The sequence below is a fragment of the Bos grunniens genome, chromosome 11, assembly GCF_055505025.1.
Source record: "Bos grunniens cultivar Pamir isolate PY7600 chromosome 11, Bosgru_T2T1.0, whole genome shotgun sequence".
Lineage (NCBI taxonomy): Eukaryota > Metazoa > Chordata > Mammalia > Artiodactyla > Bovidae > Bos > Bos grunniens.
The window spans coordinates 87,921,730-87,944,157 of NC_141175.1; the positions used below are offsets into that span (position 1 = coordinate 87,921,730).

At 39.9% G+C, this 22,428-nt stretch overlaps 1 protein-coding gene across 3 annotated transcripts in view; it reads left to right on the top strand.

Annotated features, from left to right (window-relative positions):
* EIF2AK2 (eukaryotic translation initiation factor 2 alpha kinase 2) overlaps positions 1-22,428 on the top strand; it is a 30,339-nt gene that overhangs the window by 2,397 nt on the left and 5,514 nt on the right. Inside the window, exons 2-12 of one of the 3 annotated variants that reach the window (XM_086327445.1) lie at positions 2,610-2,746; positions 5,168-5,288; positions 6,837-6,985; positions 9,540-9,660; positions 10,010-10,071; positions 10,237-10,336; positions 12,143-12,177; positions 13,737-13,802; positions 15,670-15,792; positions 19,712-19,828; positions 21,888-22,068. In XM_086327445.1, the coding sequence (XP_086183571.1) occupies positions 2,628-2,746; positions 5,168-5,288; positions 6,837-6,985; positions 9,540-9,660; positions 10,010-10,071; positions 10,237-10,336; positions 12,143-12,177; positions 13,737-13,802; positions 15,670-15,792; positions 19,712-19,828; positions 21,888-22,068 (1,194 nt within the window). In that variant the 5' untranslated portion in view covers positions 2,610-2,627. The remainder of the gene's footprint in view (positions 1-2,609; positions 2,747-5,167; positions 5,289-6,836; positions 6,986-9,539; positions 9,661-10,009; positions 10,072-10,236; positions 10,337-12,142; positions 12,178-13,736; positions 13,803-15,669; positions 15,793-19,711; positions 19,829-21,887; positions 22,069-22,428) is intronic. The other 2 variants (XM_086327446.1, XM_086327448.1) reach the window with 2 other exon arrangements.

Here is a 22,428-nt window from a genome sequence, read left to right on the forward strand (position 1 = left end):
ATTCAACTAATACTAGATACCTGGAATAGGCAAATGTATAGGCATAGAAAATGGAATGGTGGTTACCAGGGGCTGAGGGGGAAGGGAAATGGGAAGTCATTGTTTAGTGGGTACAGACTTTCTATTTGGGGAGATGAAAAGAGTTTTGGAAATAGATGGTGATGGTGGGCTTACAACATTGTGAAAATGCTTTTGCCCACAAATTGTTCACTTAAAAATGGCAAATTTCATGTTATGTTTATTTTACAACAATGAGAAAGAGGTTCTACTAAAAAATCATGATGGCTGCAGGTTAGAGAAGAAATTGTAGCAACCGTGAGGAATTGGTTCTGAGGTTCTTGCAGCAGTCCAGGAGTGAGACGGTGATGGCTTGAACCAGGATGGTGGTTTTAGACATCACTGAGAAGTCAAAGGATTTGGAGGACAGGGCTTAGGTATAGATCAGAAGGCACGGAGAGGACATGTCCAGGATGCCTCCCAGATTCATGGCTTTCAGACATGGGTGGACAGTGGAGTCATTTTCTGAGGAAGGAAACTCTAAACCAGTCTGAGAGAAGATTATAAATGCAGTTTTAGATTTTTGGAGTTTAAAAGCCATTAAGATGTCCAAGTGGAGAGGTTGGATAGAGAGCTCTGAAACTCAGAAAGAGGTTCATAAATTATGTATAAATTTCAGAGGTAATGACAAATAGGTGATCTGTGAAATCATGGCCATGAGAGAAATTTCCTTGAGGAGAAAATATAGAGTGAAGAGAATAGTGTTTTTGGACCAAGTCTTGGGGGAAACTCCAGCATCTAAAGGCTGTGGAGATTAAGGAGTGTCAGAAAGAACTTGTCACCTTGGAAGAAGGAAAATCAAAAGAGCTTGCTAATAAGAAACAAGAGGTCAACAGGGTCCACTTTCTGTCTATGGATTTACTTATTCTGGATGTTTCACGTAGATGGAATCATAGATATGCTGTGTTACTGTTTACATCTGACTTCTTTCATTTAGCATGTTTTGACATTTAACCACGTTACAGCATGTTTCAATACGTTATCCTTTTCGGGGCTTAAAGGATATCTTAAAGGATAAGATTCCATGTGTAGATGTACAGCATTGTGTTCACCTTTCTTCAGTTGATAGATATTTGATTTGTTTCTACTTTTGGATTATTGTGACTAGTGCTGTTTTGCATATTCCTGTGTAAGTATTTGAAAACCTGTTTTTCAATTCTTTGGATATACACCAAAGGGGTGAAATTGATGGGTGGTATTTGTGGCTCAGCTGGTAAGAGAATTCGCCTGCAATACGGTAGACTTGGGTTCGATCCCTGGGTTGGAAAGATCTGCTGGAGAAGGGAAAGGTTACCCATTCCAGTATTCTGGCCTGTAGAATTCCATGGACTGTATGGGGTCGCAAGAGTCAGAAACGACTGAGTGACTTTCACTTTCACTTTTATGGTAAATCTAAGTTTAACTTTTTGAGGAACCATCAAATTTCATAGAGGCTGCATTACTTGACATTCCGTCAGCGATATATGAGGTTTATAATTTCTCTATATTTTCACCAATACATTTATTTTCTATATTATTATTATTTTTACCAGCCTAGTGGGTGTGAAGTAGAATCTAGTTGTGGTTTTGATTTGTATTTGTCTAATAAGTAATGATATTAAACATCTTTTCGTGTGCTTGTTGGCCATTTGTATGTCTTCTTGGGAGAAATATCTATTCAATCCTTTGCCTATTTTTTAATTTCTTAACTCTTTTTATTGTTGAGTTGTAAAAGTTCTTCATATATTCTGGATATTAGGTCTTTATCAGATATATTATTTATAAAAATCCCTTTCTGAAGACTGTCTTTTCATTTTCCTCTTAGTGTCCTTTGATATGCAAATATTTTTAATTTTGATGAGGTCCAGTTTATTTATGTTTTCTTTTGTTGCTATGCTTTTGCTGTCATAGCTAAGATTCCACTGCCAAATCTAAGATTGTGAAGATTCACCCTTATATTTAAAGTTTTATAGCTTTGGCTCTTATATTTAAATTCTATATTCTTTAGATTTTATTTGTAATTTGAATCATTGTTACTATCTTCGTCCAGTGAGAACCATAAACTAGGGCCTAATGTGTCTGCCAAGTAAATTGTCCTAAAGCTGACTTCTGAAAATTTCAAATGGAAGTTTTGTGGGGTTTCATAGGAGAATCTTTGTCCGTACAGCTAAATCCTTCATGATTTCATAAATTTTATATAGACACTCAACCTTTTTATTCTCAGCAAAAATAATTCTAATCCTCCTCCTTCAGGCTTTTATCTTTTTAAGCAGATGGACAGACTTGCACTTGTTAGTGGAAGCAGAAAGAAAAGTTAAGGAGAAGGACCCCCATCCTTTTTTGGCCAGTTGAGTTTTGAAAGTAGAAAATCTTGGAAAAATTAACTTGATTTTGTAGTCCACGAGAGAGAAAGAAAGATCTTGTAAGAAAGTTTTCTCTGGATTTATGTGGGGCTGAGATGAGTCATATAAAGGAGAGTCATCTTACCCTGTTTTATCTCTTAAACTAAACTGGGGAAATTAAATATTTTCTGAGTATATCACTTCTTTCAAAATTCTCTTTTTTTTTTGTAGGTTACTAGAGGAAAAAAAATGGCCACTGGTCGTTCACCATGTTTCTACATAGAAGAACTTAATAAATACCAACAAAAGAACTGTGTAGAAGTTAGGTATTGTGAACTGGCTAAGACAGGACCTCCACATAATTTTAGGTAAGTTGCTATAAGAAAGGGTATATCCATATAAAATTAAAACTGGGAGAATAGCAACTTTGGCACAATTTTGAGGTCAGTTCTTTAGCATGAGAGCAACGCTGCCAGAGAAGATGATGAGAATCTTTTCGATGTAAAGTGGTAACTTCAGAGGACTCCAAAGAAAAAAACAGTGTATAAACCTTCCCATGCTTCAAAATGATGTACTGTTTTGCTGTTTAGGGTGACTGCTTGAATTCTGTGTGGTGGTTGTTGTTCAGTCACTCACTCGTGGCTGACTCTTTGCAACCCCATGGACTGCAGCACGCCAGGCTTCCCTGTCCTTCACAGTCTCCCAGAGTTTGCTCAAACTCATGTCGATCGAATTGGTAATACCATCCAACCATCTCATTCTGTGTCATCCCCTTCTCTTCCTGCCTTCAGTCTTTCCCAGCATCAGGGTCTTTGCTAATGAGTCAGCTCTTTGTATCAGGTGGCCAAAGTATTGGAGCTTCAGCTTCAGCATCAGTCCCTCCAATTAATATTCAGGACTGATTTCCCTTAGGATTGACTGGTTTGATCTTGCAGTCCAAGGGACTCTCAGGAGTCTTTCCCAACACCACAGTTCAAAAGCATCAATTCTTCAGCGCTCAGACTTCTTTACGGTCCAACTCTCACATCCATATATGACTACTGGAAAAATCATAGCTTTGACTACATAAACCTTTGTTGGGAAAGTAATGTCTGTGCTTTTTAATATGCTGTCTAGGTTGGTCATAGATTTTCTTCCAAGGAGCAAGTGCCTTTTAATTTCATGGCTGCAGTCACCATCCGCAGTGATTTGGGAGCCCAAGAAAATAAAGTCTGTCATTGTTTCCATTGTTTCTCCATCTATTTACCAGTAGAATGTTGAATTTTAAGCCAACTTTTTCACTGTCCTCTTTCACCTTCATCAACAGGCTCTTTCTTCACTTTCTACCATAAGGGTGGTATCATCTGTGTATCTTAGGTTATTCATATTTCTATTGGCAATCTTGATTCCAGCTTGTGCTTCATCCAACCTGGCATTTTGCATGATGTACTCTGCATATAAGTTAAATAAGCAGGGTGACAATATACAGCCTTGACGTACTCCTTTCCTAATTTGGAACCAGTTCATTGTTCTGTATCGGGTTCTAACTGTTGGTTCGTGACCTGCATATAGATTTCTCAGGAGGCAGGTAAGGTGGTTGGTATTCCCATCTCTTTAAGAATTTTCCACAGTTTGTTGTAATCCATACAGTCTAAGGCTTTAGTTTAGTCAGTGAAGCAGAAGTAGATGTTTTTCTGGAATTCTCTTGCTTTTTCGATGATCCAACAGATGTTGGCAATTTGATCTCTGGTTCCTCTGCCTTTTCTTAATCCGACTTGAACATCTTGAAGTTCTTGGTTTATGTACTGTTGAAGCCTTGCTTGGAGAATTTTGAGCATTACTTTGCTAGCATGTAACATGAGTGCAATTGTGCAGTAATTTGAACATTCTTTGGCATTGCCTTTCTTTGGGATTGGAGTGATAAATGACCTTTTCCAGTCCTGTGGCCACTGCTGAGTTTTCCAGATTTCCTGGCATATTGAGTGCAGCACTTTCACAGCATCATCTTTTAAGATTTGAAATAGCTCAACTGGAATTCCATCATCTCTACTACCTTTGTTCATAGTGATGTTTCCTAAGGCCCACTTGACTTCACACTCCAAAATGTCTGGCTCTAGGTGAGTGATCATACCATCGTGGTTATCTGGGTCATAAAGATCTTTTTTGTACAGTTCTCCTGTGTATTCTTGCCACCTCTTCTAAATATCTTCTGCTTCTGTTAGGTCCATACCATTTCTGTCCTTTATTTTGCCCACCTTTGCATGAAATGTTCCCTTGGTATCTCTAATTTTCTTGAAGAGATCTGTAGTCTTTCCCATTCTGCTGGTTTCCTCTATTTCTTTGCATTGATCACTTAGGAAGGCTTTCTTCTCTCTCCCTGCTAATCTTTGGAAGTCTGCATCCACATGGGTGTATCGTTCCTTTTCTCCTTTGGCTTTTGTTTCTCTTCTTTTCTCAGTTGTTTGTAAGGCCTCCTCAGGCAACTATTTTGCCTTTTTGCATTTCTTTTTCTTGGTGATGGTATTGATCACTGCATCCTGTTTAGTGTTATGAACCTTCGTCCATAGTTCTTCAGGCACTCTGTCTATCAGATCTAACCCCTTGAATCTATTTGTCACTTCCACTGTATAATCGTAAGGGATTTGATTTAGGTCATACCTGAATGGCCTAAATCAAATTCCTTATGATTATTTTATGTGGAACACAGGTTAAAATTTTCAAAGGTAGTCACAGAAGGCAGTTATGATTAGAATGCTAGTTAAATAATGCATGAATTTTATGATATTCTTTGAATTTTTCATTGTAATCAGGTTTACATATCAAGTTATAATAGATGATAAAGAATATCCACAGACTGAAGGTAGATCAAAGAAGGAAGCCAAAAACGCTGCAGCCAAATTAGCTTTGGAAATAATTAATAAAGACCGTAAGGTGAGTAATTACCTTTTTTTTTCCCATTGTGAAAGGGAACTCACAAATATCTATGGTATTTTGCCCTGTCCTGTGAGAAAATACTCACATGCAGAATAAAACCATTCACAAGTTCTTTTGCTTTCAAAGTTTAGTTCATTCTTTTTCCTGGACTCTTTTCTATAGAACCCTGAATAAGAGGTCCACCTCAAAAAGAGCGGGCAAGATGGGCGATACCTATTTAGAGTGCCAACAGCAGTGACATACTCTAAGGAAACAGTGAGAAATGAGCTAACAGGTTCTGGAAGGAGCCCCTCCACCTGATTGAGGGAATGCAGTGGAGAAGGGCAGAGATGGAAGGAACCATGAGGAGAATGATACATTAATATATGGAGGGCAGATGATGCAAAAGTAACATATGTATAATTGGTATTGCTGAAGATGCAAACAAAGTAAGTAAACTAGTACAGAAAAAGCTGTCTCTGAAAAGAGCAGTAGAAAGTCTTTATGAAATAAAGAAAGAGCTACCTGCAGATTGAAACAACTCAGCGGCTCATAAGATATTGAAAAATATGGAACCACCAAGAACAACATTGGCCTTTGTGAAAGGACTGAGCTCTAGGGATGAAGAAAGAATCCTACAAGTATCCAGACAGAAGAACTTATACAAAATATAAAAATGAAAAAAAAATCATGCTGCCCACACCACCATTAAAAACCAGACAACACTGGAGCAGCATCTGTAAAATGAGGCAGGAAGTCATTTTGCATGTGGGACAAAAATGGATCATTCTCAAATTTTCAAAATTTTTCAGAATTTCAGTATTCAAGATACTTTCATGAAAAATCTTACTCACTGGGATCTTCCTGGTGGTCCAGTGGTTAAGACTCTAGGCTTCCACCTTAGGGGGCACAGGTTTGATCCCTGGTCTGGGAACTAAGATCCCAAGTACCATACAGTGCAGCAAAAAAAAAAAAAAAAATATATATATATACATATATATATATATAATTTTACTAGAAGGTGTCACCCTTTTAATCAAAATTGAGCAAAATAAATCAGGAAAACCCCCAAAACTTATAAATTGTTAATGAGCCAGAAAACCAAGTCATGAAGTCAGAAAAAGAACAATAGAATACCTTTACCCACGAAAAAGCAGAAGTAAGACTGTGATAACAAAAGGGAATAAATTGATGTGAAAAAAACAAAGATATAATAAAGAAGGTCAATAAAACCAAAAATTCTTTGACAAAGTTAACAAAGTAGAAAAACTTTGGACAAGATTTTGACAGATTGGGAATTTTAAAAGGGGCAGATAATAGTGGAAGGAGTAATGTATTTTACTCCTGTTTCCTATGAAGTTGTGATCTAGGATATAACTTTATTTCAGTATGTGTTATCTTGTCCTTTGAGATTACAAAAGATACAACAAATCAGAAAGCTTTATAGTTTTACCTAGATAAACAAGAAAATTGACTATTTTGTTTTCCCTTTTGAAACTTTAAAAGGAAAATATGTAATGTCTTTTCTTGTTAAAATTTATCCTTATGGGTTTTTTTTTCTTTTAGTCAGTTAGTTTTTCATCTCAGCTGACAACAAATATTCCAGAAGGACCACCCATTGAGAATTACATAGGCCGTCTTAATACGATCTCCCAGAAGAAAAACCTATGTGTAACTTATGAAGAATGTAAATCAAAGGGTGATGGGCCCGAAGGGTGAGATGTTGTTTTTCCTTCTGTTTCACTATATCTAAGCAATAGAGCAACCTTATTTTCATGTCTAATTTTCCAAAAATATCTGTCTTTTTTGGTACATTATGCAGAGAAGGTTTTTTATGACCTTATTGCAGTTTGACATCTTTGTAATGAAAATATTAAAATGCTTCATTGCTGAAGTCTGGGCACCCATATCCCACAATAGATCAAATCTGGGAAATCCTTTATTTCTGAGATCTCTCTGGGTGGTTTAGTCTGCAGGAAATCTAAGAGAGGTCAGGTGGTGAAGACCTTCCCATCCCTGAGGTCACAGTGGCTGTGTGAGAAGAGCCCTGCCACATGTGTGGACTGAGTCTCTTTCCACTCTTGTCAGAATGGAGATGTTTGGCCTTCAGATTTTATTGAATAGTGTCACTCTCTAGGCAAGTACTATGTATTAGAAGGAATGGGTTTAGGGAAGTTCCTGGTGAAACATAGGTTTAGGAAACCCTGGTCCAGTGGTTAAGACTCTAAGCTTCTAATGCAGGGGGCATGAGTTTGAATCCTGGTTGGGGAACGAATATCGTGTATGCTGTGCAGACAAAAGGAAAAATAAAAACACTTCCCTGGTAGTCCAGCGGTTAAGAATCCACCCACCAATAATGCAGGAGAGGTAGATTTGATCCCTGGTCCAGGAAGATCCCACATGCCATGAAGCAACTCAGCCCCAGCACCGAAACTACTGACCCTGCAATCCAGAGCCTGTGTTCCGCAGCAAGAGAAGCCACCACAATGAGACGCCCACAGAGCAAAAAAAAAAACCCAACACAACCAAAAATAAATAAATAAGGACTGGGTTTTCACCCTGGATGGTGAGGAGACCAGGATTTGAGGGATATGATGAGGGGGATGGATGAGAAGTTCAGTCAGAGATAATGAGAACGTCTCACCAGTGGGCAAAGACTTTGGAGATGAGGATGAAGAATGAATTTGAACTGGGAAAAGCAGAAAGAAAATGAGTGTGAAGAAGGTTGTTTCTCAGCTACAACCAATCAGTTAAATGAGAGAGAAGGACAAAAATTCTAAAAGGCGAATAGTCCAAACACCCCACTTTAGGATACTGTTCTATGAATTTTACTGTTCACCCCAATGGCTTTTAGGCCAGAACCAGGAAGACAAAAATGTGATAGGATTCACTGGAATGAAAGAGTCAAAAGTGAATTCTGTGAGTCAGTCTCCATAAATTAAGAGCTATTTTATTTTCCCGTAGCTCACCTGTTTGATTCCTTTGACCTAGTGCTTTAACATTTGATTGTTAAAGAAAAGAAGACTGTTTAGGGAGTGCTGAAGAAAAACAGGAGCCACAGAAATAATCGAGTCCTTCAGCCCAGCTCCCTAATTTCCCTTCAGAGCCTAGTGGGGAAGACTCACTGGTAGAGTGTTTCCATCCACGATGAATAATACTGCCATAATTCTGTAGCACCACGTGGTAACTCCATGATATAAATTGCCATGTCTGTTGCTTTGCCACCTTAAATATAGTTCTTCTATAATTGTCCAGGGCTCCTTGCCTAACTACAAGCATCCTTGTAGCTCATATGAAAATTAAGTGACTTCAGCATGGGGCTTTTGCATTGTGAGGATTTGCCTAGGTTTTTGTGTACATGAGCATGGGGGGCGGGGGGCAGTGGGCGCAGAAAATGCTGAAGTTAGAGCTGAAGTTAGATACACTTGGCCCATGTCCTCCAAAACACTGTCACCTTATTATTCTCCTGTAGAAGCCTCTACGGATTTTATCTTAGCAGTTGAACATCTCTGAAAAATTCATTAGATCTCTTTCTTCTTTCTCTGCCTCCATGTCTTTTGACTTTTGGGGAATTTTAAAAAATCACCACTTGGTACCTTAATGCCACATCTTTCAATGAAGCAGCAAAGAGTTAGAACGTTCCCTAGAGAATGGAAGCTGGGCTATTAGCCAATGCTGGTTATTCTGGTAAACTGATTAGCCATCTCCTTGAAAAAAAAATATATATATATATATATTTATTTTGCTTTTTTAAATATAATTTTTATTTATTTATTTAGTTAGTTTTGGCTGTGCTGGGTCTTCATTACTGCGTGGGGTTTCTCTAGTTGCAGCAAGCAGGGCCTACGCTCTAGTGGCCATGCTCAGGCTTCTCGTTGTGGTGGCTTCTCCACTTGCAGAGTATGGACTCTAGGATGTGTGGGCTTCAGTAGGTGCGGCAGATGGGCTCTGTAGCTGTGGCTGCAGGACTCTAGAGAACAGACTCAGTAGTTGTGGCACATGGGCTTAGTGGCTCCACAACATGTAGGATCTTCCCAGATGAGGGATTGAACCCATGTTTCTCCTGCATTGGCAGGCGAATTCTTTACCACAATGCCAGCAGGGAAGCCCTCGTTGAAATTTTAAATTAAGTAAGATATGAACTATTAATCTGTTAAATTGGTGTTATATTTAGCCCTTTGTTAATGTGTGTTTTTTTTTCTGAGAACACATGAGTTACGTTTACTGGTTTTTGGTATTTGGTTTAATACTCTTTATCATTTCTCCTAGATTTCATTATATATGCAAAATTGGACAAGAAGAATATGGTAGTGGTGTGGGTTCCACTAAACAGGAGGCAAAACAGTTGGCTGCCAAACTGGCTTATGAAAAGATAGAATCAGAAACAATGGTATGTACTGCCTTGGGATTTGATTTCTATGTTTTAAAATTCTCTCTGAAGTTGATTTGAAGTTAAATGATATTTAGGTGATGTCAAGACAGCCAGTCACATAGCAAAAGCACTCCTTCATGCTGTGTCCCACCAATGAGCCCTGTGGCCATGAAGCTTCAGAAGGATCACAGTTCTCATGACAGCTCAATGTTTCTTAAATTCAGATCAAACATCCATAAAAATGTATTAATCCTGTAATTCTTTATGGCTGTGAATTTGGTAAATATGGGGAAATAAATGTGGGAGTTGGTTCACAGAGACTAAGCTACTATAAGAAGTCACTTAGTTGTACTTTTAAATCTTGCAGAGAGATTGTTTCAGTGCTGCGTGTGGTGATGTCGAAAGAAACTCTCCAGCAGTGAGTACATCGTAAGTATGGACAAACCAGTGTGACAAACAAATTCAGATTGCAGCCTCAAAGAGCAGATATTTACGGAAATGTTTAATGTCGAAGGAGAATTTCGAAAAAGCAATTAGTGATCAACAAAAAATAGGTAGAATTCATAAACTAATAGCTGTCCTCTTTTCTTTTAGTAGTTCTGAATCACCGTCTGAAAATGGCTTCTCAACAAATGCATCAGAAAGAAGTGATAACAACAGTGGCACATTAAACAGCTCTTCCGTGTCTCCAGGGGTATAGTATTAGTCTCTAACTTTCCTAGTTAATCTTATTTTCCTTTGTGTTTCCCCATTTAAAAGTGACCTCCAGTACCTGTCATAATTTTTCAATTTTTTTATGGGCTCTTATTAAATCAAAATATTTTGCAGCCTTTTCTCTCTCCTTTCTTTATTAACTCCCATTCCTCACATGCAAAATTTTTCTGCTCTTCACTCCCATCTTTCTCTCCCTACTCACCTTTGTATTTTTCATGTATTCCTATAATCTGGCTTCTTTTCTTCTATCAATTGGATGGTATTTAGAAGGTTCACTCATAGATTTCTGCTTCTGTTTTAATAAATCAGAGCTAAACTTAAAAATCAGATAGTTTTTGTGGTGATGATTAGTGTTATCAAAATATTATATTTATAAAGAACTAGAAAGACATCCCTGTTGGTGCAGTGGCTAAAACTCCATGCTCTCAATGCAAGGGGCCCAGGTTCCACCCCTGGTCAGGGAACAAGACCCTGCATACTGCAACGAAGACCTGGCATAGTCAAATAAATATTTTTTTAAACTACAAACAAATCAATGAGAAAAAGATAAGCAACTCAGTAAAAAAGAAAAAATGTACAAAAGAGCTGAACAGACAGTTTAGAAAAGAGATACCCAAAGGGGCAACAGACATATGAAAGGATGCTTCACTTCATAATAATCAGGAAAATGCAAATGAAAACAACAGCTAGATACCATTTTAAACCATCTGATTGGCAAAATTTGAGTCTGGCTATTCTAAGTGTTGACACAGCTCTGTTCCTGTTGTGCCTATTATGTGCTGTTACAGCAATAGTATATGTTGCTGGCTGATGTATAAATTGGCCTTGACTGTCTTAGGGAGCAACTTGGGCGGAGTTGAGGGTGTGCCAGCTGTATTGCCAATTCTACACCTAGATATGTCTTTTAGAGAAAGACATATATGTGTGCACAGAGATACATGTATATGCATGTTCTTTGCAAAATTGTTTGTAATAGAAGAGACTGGAGAAAATATTGTCCATTTACAGAATGTCTGAATTAATCATAATGCAGTCACTGTGCAAAACTGAGGCTGGTGGGTGATAGGAACTCAAGAAATCTTAGTCTGATGTTTGTACTCAGTGTCAACCTACTAAAATTGTTAAAACAACACAACACCTACCAGAATAAAAGTGAATATGCTTAAAAAAGAGCTATGTTAATTTTTGAGAGATATGTCAAAGACTCCTCTTTTTTGGCTAAATGTTAAATTATTGATTTGTCCTAAAAATGTTTTAAACTAGATCCCTGGGCCCCATCTGTTTTCTTTACTAGCACTGTGAGTAATTGTAATGCATAGTTTCTTGCTGAGATCTGCTGGCCAGAGGATCATTTGGGAAGCCATATTCTATACCTGGAGAATCAGTGCTTCTGTAGAACATGCCCTGCAGTTCTTTTTTTTTTTCCCCCCTGTTGTGCTGCACAGCATATGGGGTCTTGGTTTCCTGACCAGAGATCAAACCCGTGCCCCCTGCTTTGGAATAGAATTGCAGAGTCTTAACCACTGAATCTCAGGGCCCCTACAATTTGTGTTTTTTGACCTTCTTATCATATCTGTCTTTGCTATAATTGATGAGAACATTGATGTAGACAAGTACACTGAAAGCAGGGCTTGCTGAGAGCATATAAATTGATGAGGTTGTTAATCTTAAGGACAAAGAAATGTGGTCAGAGAACCATCTAGAAGTACAGGAGAAAAGATGGCCAAGAGAAGCAGGATACTTGAGTTAACCGTCTGAAACTATTTTCCATTTTCTTTTGTTATAGGACGGTTCCAGAAATAATTCCAGGAAGGTGAAGAGGTGAGTATCATCATGCATTGGACTTATTTAGAAATGAAGTTTTATTTCAGATCTAGTTTATTCATCTTATTTATGAAGTCTTCAGTATTTGTATTGTATGCCCTTATTTGAGTGGAGTTTCAGGAATTCAAAGCATGATTAAGGCTCACAGAAATCTTGAAATCTACGAACAAATAATTTTAAATACATAGAGAAGTCTTTGAACATATGCACACAATACATTGTAGGCACAAAGGCCTATGGGGCTATTGGTTGAGTAATTGGTTAAGTGCATTCTTTTGGACAAGTCTAACAGAAGAAGTGGGCTTGTAGAGGTATTCTTAAGAGAAATGTATTATGTGAATTCCCTGGTGACCAAATGGCTAGGACTTGGCACTTTCACTGCTGAGGGCCAGGTACAATTTCTGGTTGGGGGAATTAAGATCCCATAAGCCACATGGCACAACCGAAAAAAAAAAGAGAGAGAGAAGTGTATTATTTTGCAGACAAGCAGGTAGGGTAGAAATGTTATCATAACTCAGGGAAGAAATAAACGATCAGATGTGCTGTAAATTAGGAAGACTTGGCCTCTTGAACGGAAGAGAAAAGCAAGGATATGAATACAGTTAGCAGTGGGAGTAAGACGGCAGCAGGAGCCACTATGAGGCACCAGTACATTCTGAACAGTAGGTAACACTTGCAGAAAGATGATGCCAGATGCTGGTGTTCAGATGGAGAGAGGCGAGGTCTGTGTGTGAGATGGTCAGGCCATCAGACTGATCCAGTGATGGGGAGGAGGAGAATTTGTGAGACAGACTGTAGAAGAAGAGTAGACATGACTTGAGGGAATAGAGTTAAAGAGCTGGGTGAAGAAGATGCAAAGGAAAAAGGAAATGACTGTTCCTTGTGAATGAGATGCAGGCAAGTGTCATGGCACTGATGGTGTCAAGGGAGTCCAAGACTTGGAGGGAAGATTGTTGTTGTCTAACTCTACAATCCCTTGGACTGTAGCCCAGCAGCCTCCTCTGTGCATGGGAATTCCCAGGCAAGAATACTGGACTGGGTTGGCATGCCCTTCTTCAGGAGATCTCCTTGACCCAGGGATCAAACCCTCATCCCTGTGTCTCCTGCATGGGCAAGTGGATTCTTTACCACTGCGCCACCTGGGAAGCCTGGAGGGAAGATAACAATTTGTATTTGTTTAGTTTTAGGTGGCATTTGGACTTCCAATTGTAGGAGGCTTACCACCAGCAAGGAATAAATGACAAAGGAAACACAACCAGGATGAGAATTCAACAAGACAGATTTCCTAAGGTTTTGAGTCTAAAGGGAGAAAAAGAGGCTAGCGGCATGCTGGCAATCAATGTGTTAAGGCTGAAAAACACAGGAAAAGAGTGAAAAATTGTTAGAGCACAGAGAACCCCATTGTTTCTTAAGACAAAGGTTAGAACCTTTGCTACCCTGCTATTCTAATAGTTGACTCATAATAAAAAAAAAGCCTAGTGCATAGCATAAAATCCACTCTTAATAAGTTATACTTGATTTTAGTTTTGAATTTATGTGTTTCTCTTAACTTTTAGAAGTTTGGCGCCTACATTTGTCTCTCCTGTGAAGACAGAAGGAAACATTTATAGTGTGAACGAAAGGTAAGAGGGAAAACCAAGAAAAAGAAAAAGAATTTGTTTAAGGATACATGTACAAAAGTTGACAAAAGTTTCTTAAGGGACAGTTGAACATCAGACAAGTTAAGTTATATCTCTCCCTGAACAGTTTGTTTTAGCTCAATCAGGCCCACAGAGGATCATTGCCTCATGGAGGAGTACACTTTAGATGTGTTCAAACGGAATGTGGTGTCTGTGTGGTACTCATGTGGGTTTCTTTGACATCTCTGGGAGGTTTTAATATTGAAAGCCAATATTTCTGTAAACCAGTAATTTTTTTTCAACAAAAGTACTCCTGCAGGAATCAGATTAGATCCATTTGAATCTGTTTTCCATTTTCCAGCTTCATAGCAGATTTCACTTTGAAAAGTGTTCCTTTGGTGGTCGATCGCATGTTTGAGCTTAAATAAAGTATCTTTTAAAAAGGAGGCCTATTTGCAACAGAGGAACATCAAGTACAAACTTAAGAAATAATAATGCTATGCTATACTGTGCTAAGTCACTTCAGTCGTGCACGACTCTGTGTGACCCCATAGACGGCAGCCCACCAGGCTCTCCCGTCCCTGGGATTCTCCAGGCAAAACACCGGAGTGGGTTGCCATTTCCTTCTCTAATGCACGAAAGTGAAAAGATAAAGTGAAGTCACTCAGTCGTGTCAGACTCTTAGTGACCCCATGGACTGCAGCCTACCAGGCTCCTCCGTCCATGGGATTTTCCAGGCAAGAGTACTGGAGTGGGGTGCCATTGCCTTCTCCAAGAAATAATAAAGAATGACCAAGTATGTAATAAGTACCTAATATATATCTGGCACGGTGCTGGGCATCGTATTTATAGCAGGAACAGTAGAAGCAGCCCGTGTCCTCCTGGAGTTTTTGTGGGGATGATAATTACACACTGTGACCAGAGGTCTAAAGGAAAAGCCATGGTGTGGTTGGGGACCCTTGAATTTAGGGTGAGGGATGAGGCAGGGCTTTCTCTGGGCCACAGTTGTGGGGAGGCTTGAGGGATGAGTTAGCACAGGGCGGTGGGGAGCCCCTGGTACTCTGCGAAAGAGGAGCACATGGGAAGGCGAAAGTGGGACAGGTAATGTGAGCACCCGAGGAACTGAGAGAAAGCCATGTGCCAGGAGGGCAGTGGCCAAGGAGCTGGGGTCACCAGACAAGCCGGAGAGGGGACGGGGACAAACAGGTGGCCCCTGGTAGCCTATGTCAGGGTTTTCTGGGTTTTGCTGAATGCAGGGGCAGGCTTGGGAAGCGTTTGGCCAATAGTCGTGATCAGACTTAGTATTTATCACACTGATTGCTGTGAGGCTCGTGGACTGGAGCAGAGGAAGGTGAGGAGGTGGTGTGTCTTGTGAAGAGGGTTTGGTGGGAGTCTTATTGGAAGCTTGCGCCAATGGGGGAAAGTGGGCAGACACCCGCAGATGTGTTTTGGAAAGAAAATTGGCAGGTCTTAATGATGGAATGTGGGGCAGGAGAGAGGGGAAACCCAGAGAGGTGCAAACATAAACAGGCTCATTTCTTGTATGACAGCTTGGTAGTAGCAGGGAACACAGTCTGGCACTCTTCTCTAAAGTTTTATACTTGGAATAGAAGATTCTTTACCATTCTTTCATGCAGCCAGGCGGTGACTGACTCCCAGGAGTGATCTGTTATGTTGGGATGGGAAGAGGGAAGACTTATCCTTTGTGATTCAAGAGTTTCTGTGAAATGGATCCTTCTTACTCAGAAGGGGAGAGTCCTGTTTGTTATAGAGTCCATTTCACTAGCGCCTTTAAGGGAAAGCAGAAGGGTCGGAGTGGAGGAACAGAGGACATTGAACTCAGAATAACAGCAGCATTTTATCTCTCAAGGTTGGTCAACGATTTCACAGAAGTAACACCAATTGGCTCAGGTGGATTTGGCCAAGTTTTCAAAGCCAAACACAAAATTGATAAGAAGACTTATGTTATTAAATGTGTTAAATATAATAGTGAGTAAGTAGTAATATTTTATTTTTTTAAATGTGAACTTGCACTCTTCTTTTTTACATATCCTCTTCTTCATTAGTGTATTTTTTTTCCTGGTCCTCCTTGAAAATATTATTCATGAGGAGAATGATATTTGGCTTACTCTGAAATGACCTCACTTTCCCGTGGTTACTTTAATTAAAAAATGGATATACCATTGATTATCCTTGAGGCTATGTTGATGAGAACTACAGTTATAAAATCTTTTAGCTCAAGGTGACCTTTGAGTTTTTCTAGTCTCATCTCCTTATCTTACAGAGGAGGAGAGTGAGATTCGAAGATGTGAACTGATTTGCCAAAGGTAAAAGCTAGTTGATAATTGTGCTGGTTGTCTATTATTGCATAATACACCACTCCAAAATGCAGTGGCTTAAAAAAGTTATGACCAATCTAGATAGCATATTGAAAAGCAGAGACATTACTTTGCCAACAACAAAGGTCCGTATAGTCAAAGCTATGGTTTTTCCAGTGGTCATGTATGGATGTGAGAGTTGGACTGTGAAGAAGGCTGAGCGCTGAAGAATTGATGCTTTTGAACTGTGGTATTGGAGAAGACTCTTGAGAGTCCCTTGGACTGCAAGGAGGTCCAACCAGTCCATTCTGAAGGAGATCAGCCCTGGGATTTCTTTGGAGGGAATGATGCTAAAGCTGAAACTCCAGTACTTTGGCCACCTCATGTGAAGAGTTGTCTCATTGGAAAAGACTCTGATGCTGGGGGGGTATTGGGGGCAGGAGGAGAAGGGGATGACAGAGGATGAGATGGCTGGATGGCATCACTGACTCAATGGACGTGAGTCTGAGTGAACTCCGGGAGTGGGTGATGCACAGGGAGGCCTGGCGTGCTGCGATTCATGGGGTTGCAAAGAGTCAGACATGACTGAGCAACTGAACTGAACTGAGCTGAAACACCAAATTGTTATTATCTCTTATGGTCCTTTGAGTTGACTGTGTTCACCCGGGTCATTCATCATGCATTTGCAGCCAGGAGTCATCTAAAAGCTTGGCTTGGCTGGACATTGGAGATGGCTCTCACATGGCTGGCAGTGATGCTGGCTGTGGCTACAAGTGCAGCTGGAGCTGTAACCAGAGCGCCTCCACCTGGCCGCTTTATGTGGCCTGGGCGTTTCACAACTTAGTCATTGGGTTCTAAGAAGGACTGTCCCAGAACAACTCATCCCAGGAGGAAGCAGTCTTGGAAGTTCTGCATCATATTGATTAAACAAAGTCACTATGGTCAGCTCGAGGGAGAGGGCAAATAGACTCTTACCACTTAGTCTGAGGAGTGGATGTGAGCATGGGCAGAGAAGAAATTAATGATGACCATCCTTGGGCCCTATCTCCTGTGGTAACAAGGTGGAGATTTAGAACTCATCCTCTGGAATTCCAATCTACTGTGTTCCCACCATATCCCAAAGCTTCCCATGTTTGTTTTATGTATTATCTCTGCCCCTCCCCACCCCCACCCCAATTATTGGATAACAGAACTCCTTTAGGAAGGAAGACACAGAGGAAGGAGCTCTGAAATCCCATGTTCACCGATCTTGCCTGTTATTTTCTGGCAGCTGTTATTATTTGTAATTTGGCCAGACAGATCCCTCAAGGATCAGAGAAGGAGATGGAAAAGGGATATAGGTGAACGAAAATGACATAAGAAAAGAAGAAGCAGGTGTGGTGTCTTAGATGCTCTTCATCCAGTCAAACCAACCTATTGTTTGTCCCGTGGACAAAGCCTTGCGGTTGAAATACCTTCATACTGCTGCTGCTGATGCTAAGTCGCTTCAGTCGTGTCCAACTCTGTGTGACCCCATAGAGAGCAGCCCACCAGGCTCCCCGGTCCCCGGGATTCTCCAGGCAAGAACACTGGAGTGGGTTGCCATTTCCTTCTCCAATGAATGAAAGTGAAAAGTAAAAGTGAAGTCGCTCAGTCGTGTCTGACTCCCAGCAACCCCATGGACTGCAGCCCACCAGGCTCCTCCATCCATGGATTTTCCAGGCAAGAGTACTGGAGTGGGGTGCCATTGCCTTCTCAGACGGTCATACTACTTGGCATCACAATAAGGCTTTTTCCTTCATTGTTTTGCTTACCAGGAATACTGCTGTTCTTTCTATCCCATAACATCTTTTTTAACGGTAATCCTTCATGATGATAAGGGTGCAGTACCTTGAACATTTCTCATAGATTCAGTTCAGTTCAGTCGCTCAGTCATGTCCGACTCTGCGACCCCATGAATCGCAGCACGCCAGGCCTCCCTGTCCATCACCAACTCCCGGAGTTCACTCAGACTCACGTCCATTGAGTTGGTGATACCATCCAGCCATCTCATCCTCTGTTGTCCCCTTCTCCTCCTGCCCCCAATCCCCCCCAGCATCAGAGTCTTTTCCAATGAGACAACTCTTCGCATGAGGTGGCCAAAGTACTGGAGTTTCAGCTTTTGCATCATTCCTTCCAAAGAAATCCCAGGCTGATCTCCTTCAGAATGGACTGGTTGGATCTCCTTGCAGTCCAAGGGACTCTCAAGAGTCTTCCCCAACACCACAGTTCAAAAGCATAGATTGGTACGGCACAGTTAAAAATACACTTGGAGATATGCAACGAGAAGCATTAAAGTATTTATGTGCTTTGACCTATGGATTTCCTATTGGGAACCTATACCAAGGATATTATCCAGATTACAGGAAAAGTTATTCAAGTAGATAAAAATCACAATGTCATTTATAATAGTGAGAAATTAGAGCAAACAGAATGTTCAGCAATAAAGGAATGATTTAGTATGTTTTGTGCTGTCCTCTGATCAATGACTGTTTTGCGGTCATTAAAAGTGAGGGTTATATACTGTAAATATTTATATACACTATGAATGGCATGATGCTAGAAGTTGCTTCAGAATAATGCAGGGAAAGATGAGGAAGTAGGTAAGAGTATACAGGAAACAAGATTGGCCAGGAGTTAATTACTGTTTCATCTGATGGCCAGGTAGGGGTTCATTCTACTATTTGCTCTACTTTTTAATACTTTTGAAATTTTACATTAAAATGTTTATACATGATGGTTAGACAGATTGTATAGTAATAGGGAAAATTTTAAAGATAATATATGAGAAAACGTTAGATAAATATATATACTATAATTACACATATGTAAACATGTATATGAAGAAAGACTATAAGAAATCATCTAAACTCATAAGTGTGTTAGGATTGTGTTAATATGAGTAACTTTTTCTCTATTTTTACAAATTTTACATCATACAGAACTTTTCAAATTAAAAAAATAAGTTGCAAAATGTTTGCTTATCCTTTCTCATTCTTGAAATCTCATATACTCCACTTAGCATAGGATTGTCATAACTCTTACCTATGCATTCCTGTAAAGCTCCCACATTGTGCAGTGAAATTTCAGTTTCTCTGCATAGATCTCCCTCTGTGTATATTTTTGCCATGCACTGAAAATTCTGAATTAGGTTCTTCATGCAGCTTGGATTACCTACCCTTGCTGCCCAAATGGAGTTTGCTTTTGAAATCCAAAGTGATTTTAACACGAGTCTAAATAAAACATAATGGATGATTTTTATTTTAGATCCAAAAAAAGTTTGCATCACTGGTAGCTCACAAGAGTACTACCTGTGACTTCTAAATTGTCTGAGGTTTGAAATAATTTTAGTCACTGTTTTTTTTTTCTTATGTTGAGAGTGAAAACAGCTGATTTTTTTTCTGTGTTCACTCTTTCCTTTTGAGAGCTGCAGGCTTCCATTCTAAACCTTGGTGTGGGAACCATGGCAGCTGTTTAATAAGGGAATATTGGTGATTGTCTCCTATTGCTCAAGGTGTTTTGTTATTATCAGGGATGGATACTGACGCCTTTGTGTTCCCTGTTTCTTTTAACTAGGAAGGTGGAGCGTGAAGTGAAAGCTTTGGCAACACTTAATCATCCAAATATTGTTCATTACCACAGTTGTTGGGATGGGCATGATTATGATCCTGAGCAAAGCTTAAATTCTTCAAGGTAACTAAAAATAAACTCTCATAGTCTTAATAGGAGGAGCGAAACTTGTTTACTGTGTGTGGGTCAGTGGATAAGGCCACTAATTATTACATTTAATAATCATAACCAGAAACTTTGAGACACTGTTATGCCTCCATTCTACAAATGAAGAGACAATGAATAATCTTTTCCTTGCTGCAAATTTGCTTTAAAAAACGTTTTTTTAAAATTGTCCTCTGTGGCTTCCCTGGTGACTCAGATGGCAAGAAGCTGCCTGCAATGTGGGAGACTGGGGTTTGATCCCTGGGTTGGGAAGATACCCTAAAGAAGGAAATGGTAGCCCATTCCAGTAAATTCTTGCCTGGAGAATTTCACTGAGAGAGGGACCTCGTGGACTACAGTCCATGGGGGTCGCAAAGAGTCACACAACTGAGTGACTAACACTGTCTGTGGTTTTTGACGTCTCAGGCTTAGGTTTCCTGACTGTTGTTTAAAGTACAGGCTTTCTCACGTGCCCTGACTCCAGTCCAGGTGGTAAATGCAGACAGCACAACTGGAGGCCGCCCTCCCCCCACTGCTAACGCTCTTCTGCTCCACTCAACTGGTTGGCAGGGTGCAGTCACAGGGTCCCTTCTGTGTGTAATCATACCACTCATGGTGAGGTGAAGGGCAGTCTAAATAATTCCAAGACCCTGAGCTGTGATGGGGGTACCCCCCCGGCCCTTGCATTACTCATGTTTGTCTCAGGCAAGCCACTGGAAAAGGACTGAAGGGTTATAAAGAGCCTCCCTTTGAAAGTCACCCCGTGTTCCTTGGAGACAGTTCTTTCAGTGCAAACCTGAGGCCATGGTGAGCCTGTTCATTCACCGTCTCCTGACTCCAGCCCTATCTCCACACCATGTAATTTAGAACTGTATCTTTAGTTTCAGAAGTACCATCCGCATATGGACTTCAGCTTTTAGAAAATTCCTGGCTACCTTTTTTTTTATTTTCTAGCCAACATATGCTCAAAGAATTTAAATTAATATTAAAGCCAACTTAGTTCAGAAAAGAACAACTACCATGATTAGCAAAATCGGTCCTCCTTGCTGTGTGGTGTGTGCTTAGTCGCTCAGTCATATCCAACTCTTTGTGATCCCATGGACTGTAGCCCATCAGGTTCCTCTGTTCATGGGATTTTCCAGACAAGCAAACTGGAGTGGGTTGCCATTTCCTACTCCACAGGATTTTCCCAACCCAGCGATCAAACTCACGTCTCTTGAGTCTCCTGCATTGGCAGGCAGATTCTTTGTCACTAGCTCCACCTGGGAAGACCCGCCTCATTGCTATACCTCGTAACAATTTTTGGCATTTCTCTTAGAGTTCCTATCCATGTACTACTGCAGCAGTCCCTAACCTTTTTGGTGCCAGGGACTGGTTTCATGGAAGACAGTTTTTCCATGGGCCAGGGAGAGGGGATAGTTTGGGGATGATTCAAGTGTATTACATTTTTTGTGCTCTTTATTTCTGTTATTATTATATAACCTCTGCTTCAAATCATCAGCATTAGATCCCAGGGGTTGGGGCCTGCTGCACTGTTGTTTTCTGCTTGTTTTTCCTTTATCGCTCTCCCATCAAACTATAATCCTCATGAGAACAAGGCTAGTGTCTAACTCATTTTCTTATCTTTAGGTGCCTGTTCTGTGTCTTTTGCAAAATAGATGCTCTGTAGAGCAATCGTGAATTAAAATGTTTCAAAATTACAATATATAATAATGAAATTTGGTTTTCTGCAATTTTGTCATGCTTATGCTTCTCTTCCTATCTATTAGCAAAGATAGTCAAGGACCTTCAGTGTTAAAGAATGGGAAGGCTTCTACTTTACAACTTAGCTAAATAAACAAAGCTTTGCTATCTGGGAACTTATGACCTAAATAAAGAGTGGTTTATTATGTGTTGACTCACATTTGTTATATTTAGATTTCTGTTTTGAGACATGTTTGGCATTTTTAAGAAGGTGTCATTTTTTAAATTTAATTTTTAAGTGTATTTTTTTATAAATTTATTTTTATTGCTACTTATACAGTGAATTTTATCCCAGATCAAAGACTAGGTGCCTTTTCATCCAGATGGAATATTGTGATAAAGGTACGTTGGACCAATGGATTGAGAAAAGAAGAGGCAAGAAGCCAGACAAACGTTTGGCTTTGGATTTCTTTCAACAAATAACAACAGGAGTGCATTATATACATTCAGAACAGTTAATTCATAGAGACCTTAAGGTGAGTGGAAAATGTGCTGTATTGAGAATTGGTAAATAGAATTTATTAATGTGAAAGTCTGTCTTCTTTAGTTTTCTAATCGATCAACAGTCGTGAGGAAATAACATCTCTGATCCTGTAAGGTTAGAGTGGATATAGCACTTGCCCCAGGTACCAGTCTGTAGAATCAATCAGGAGGTTGCCAGGACTGTAAACTTACTAAGATGCTGAGCTCTGCAAGAAGCAGCTCATTGCTCATTCACTTCTGGTCCTATTTGCCATCCTGGCTGATACCTTCACCCCAGTTGTAAACACTAACCACTTTAGTGTACTGGACATTTCTATGCACATAATTCTTGTGGCTGGCACATCTAGTTGAGT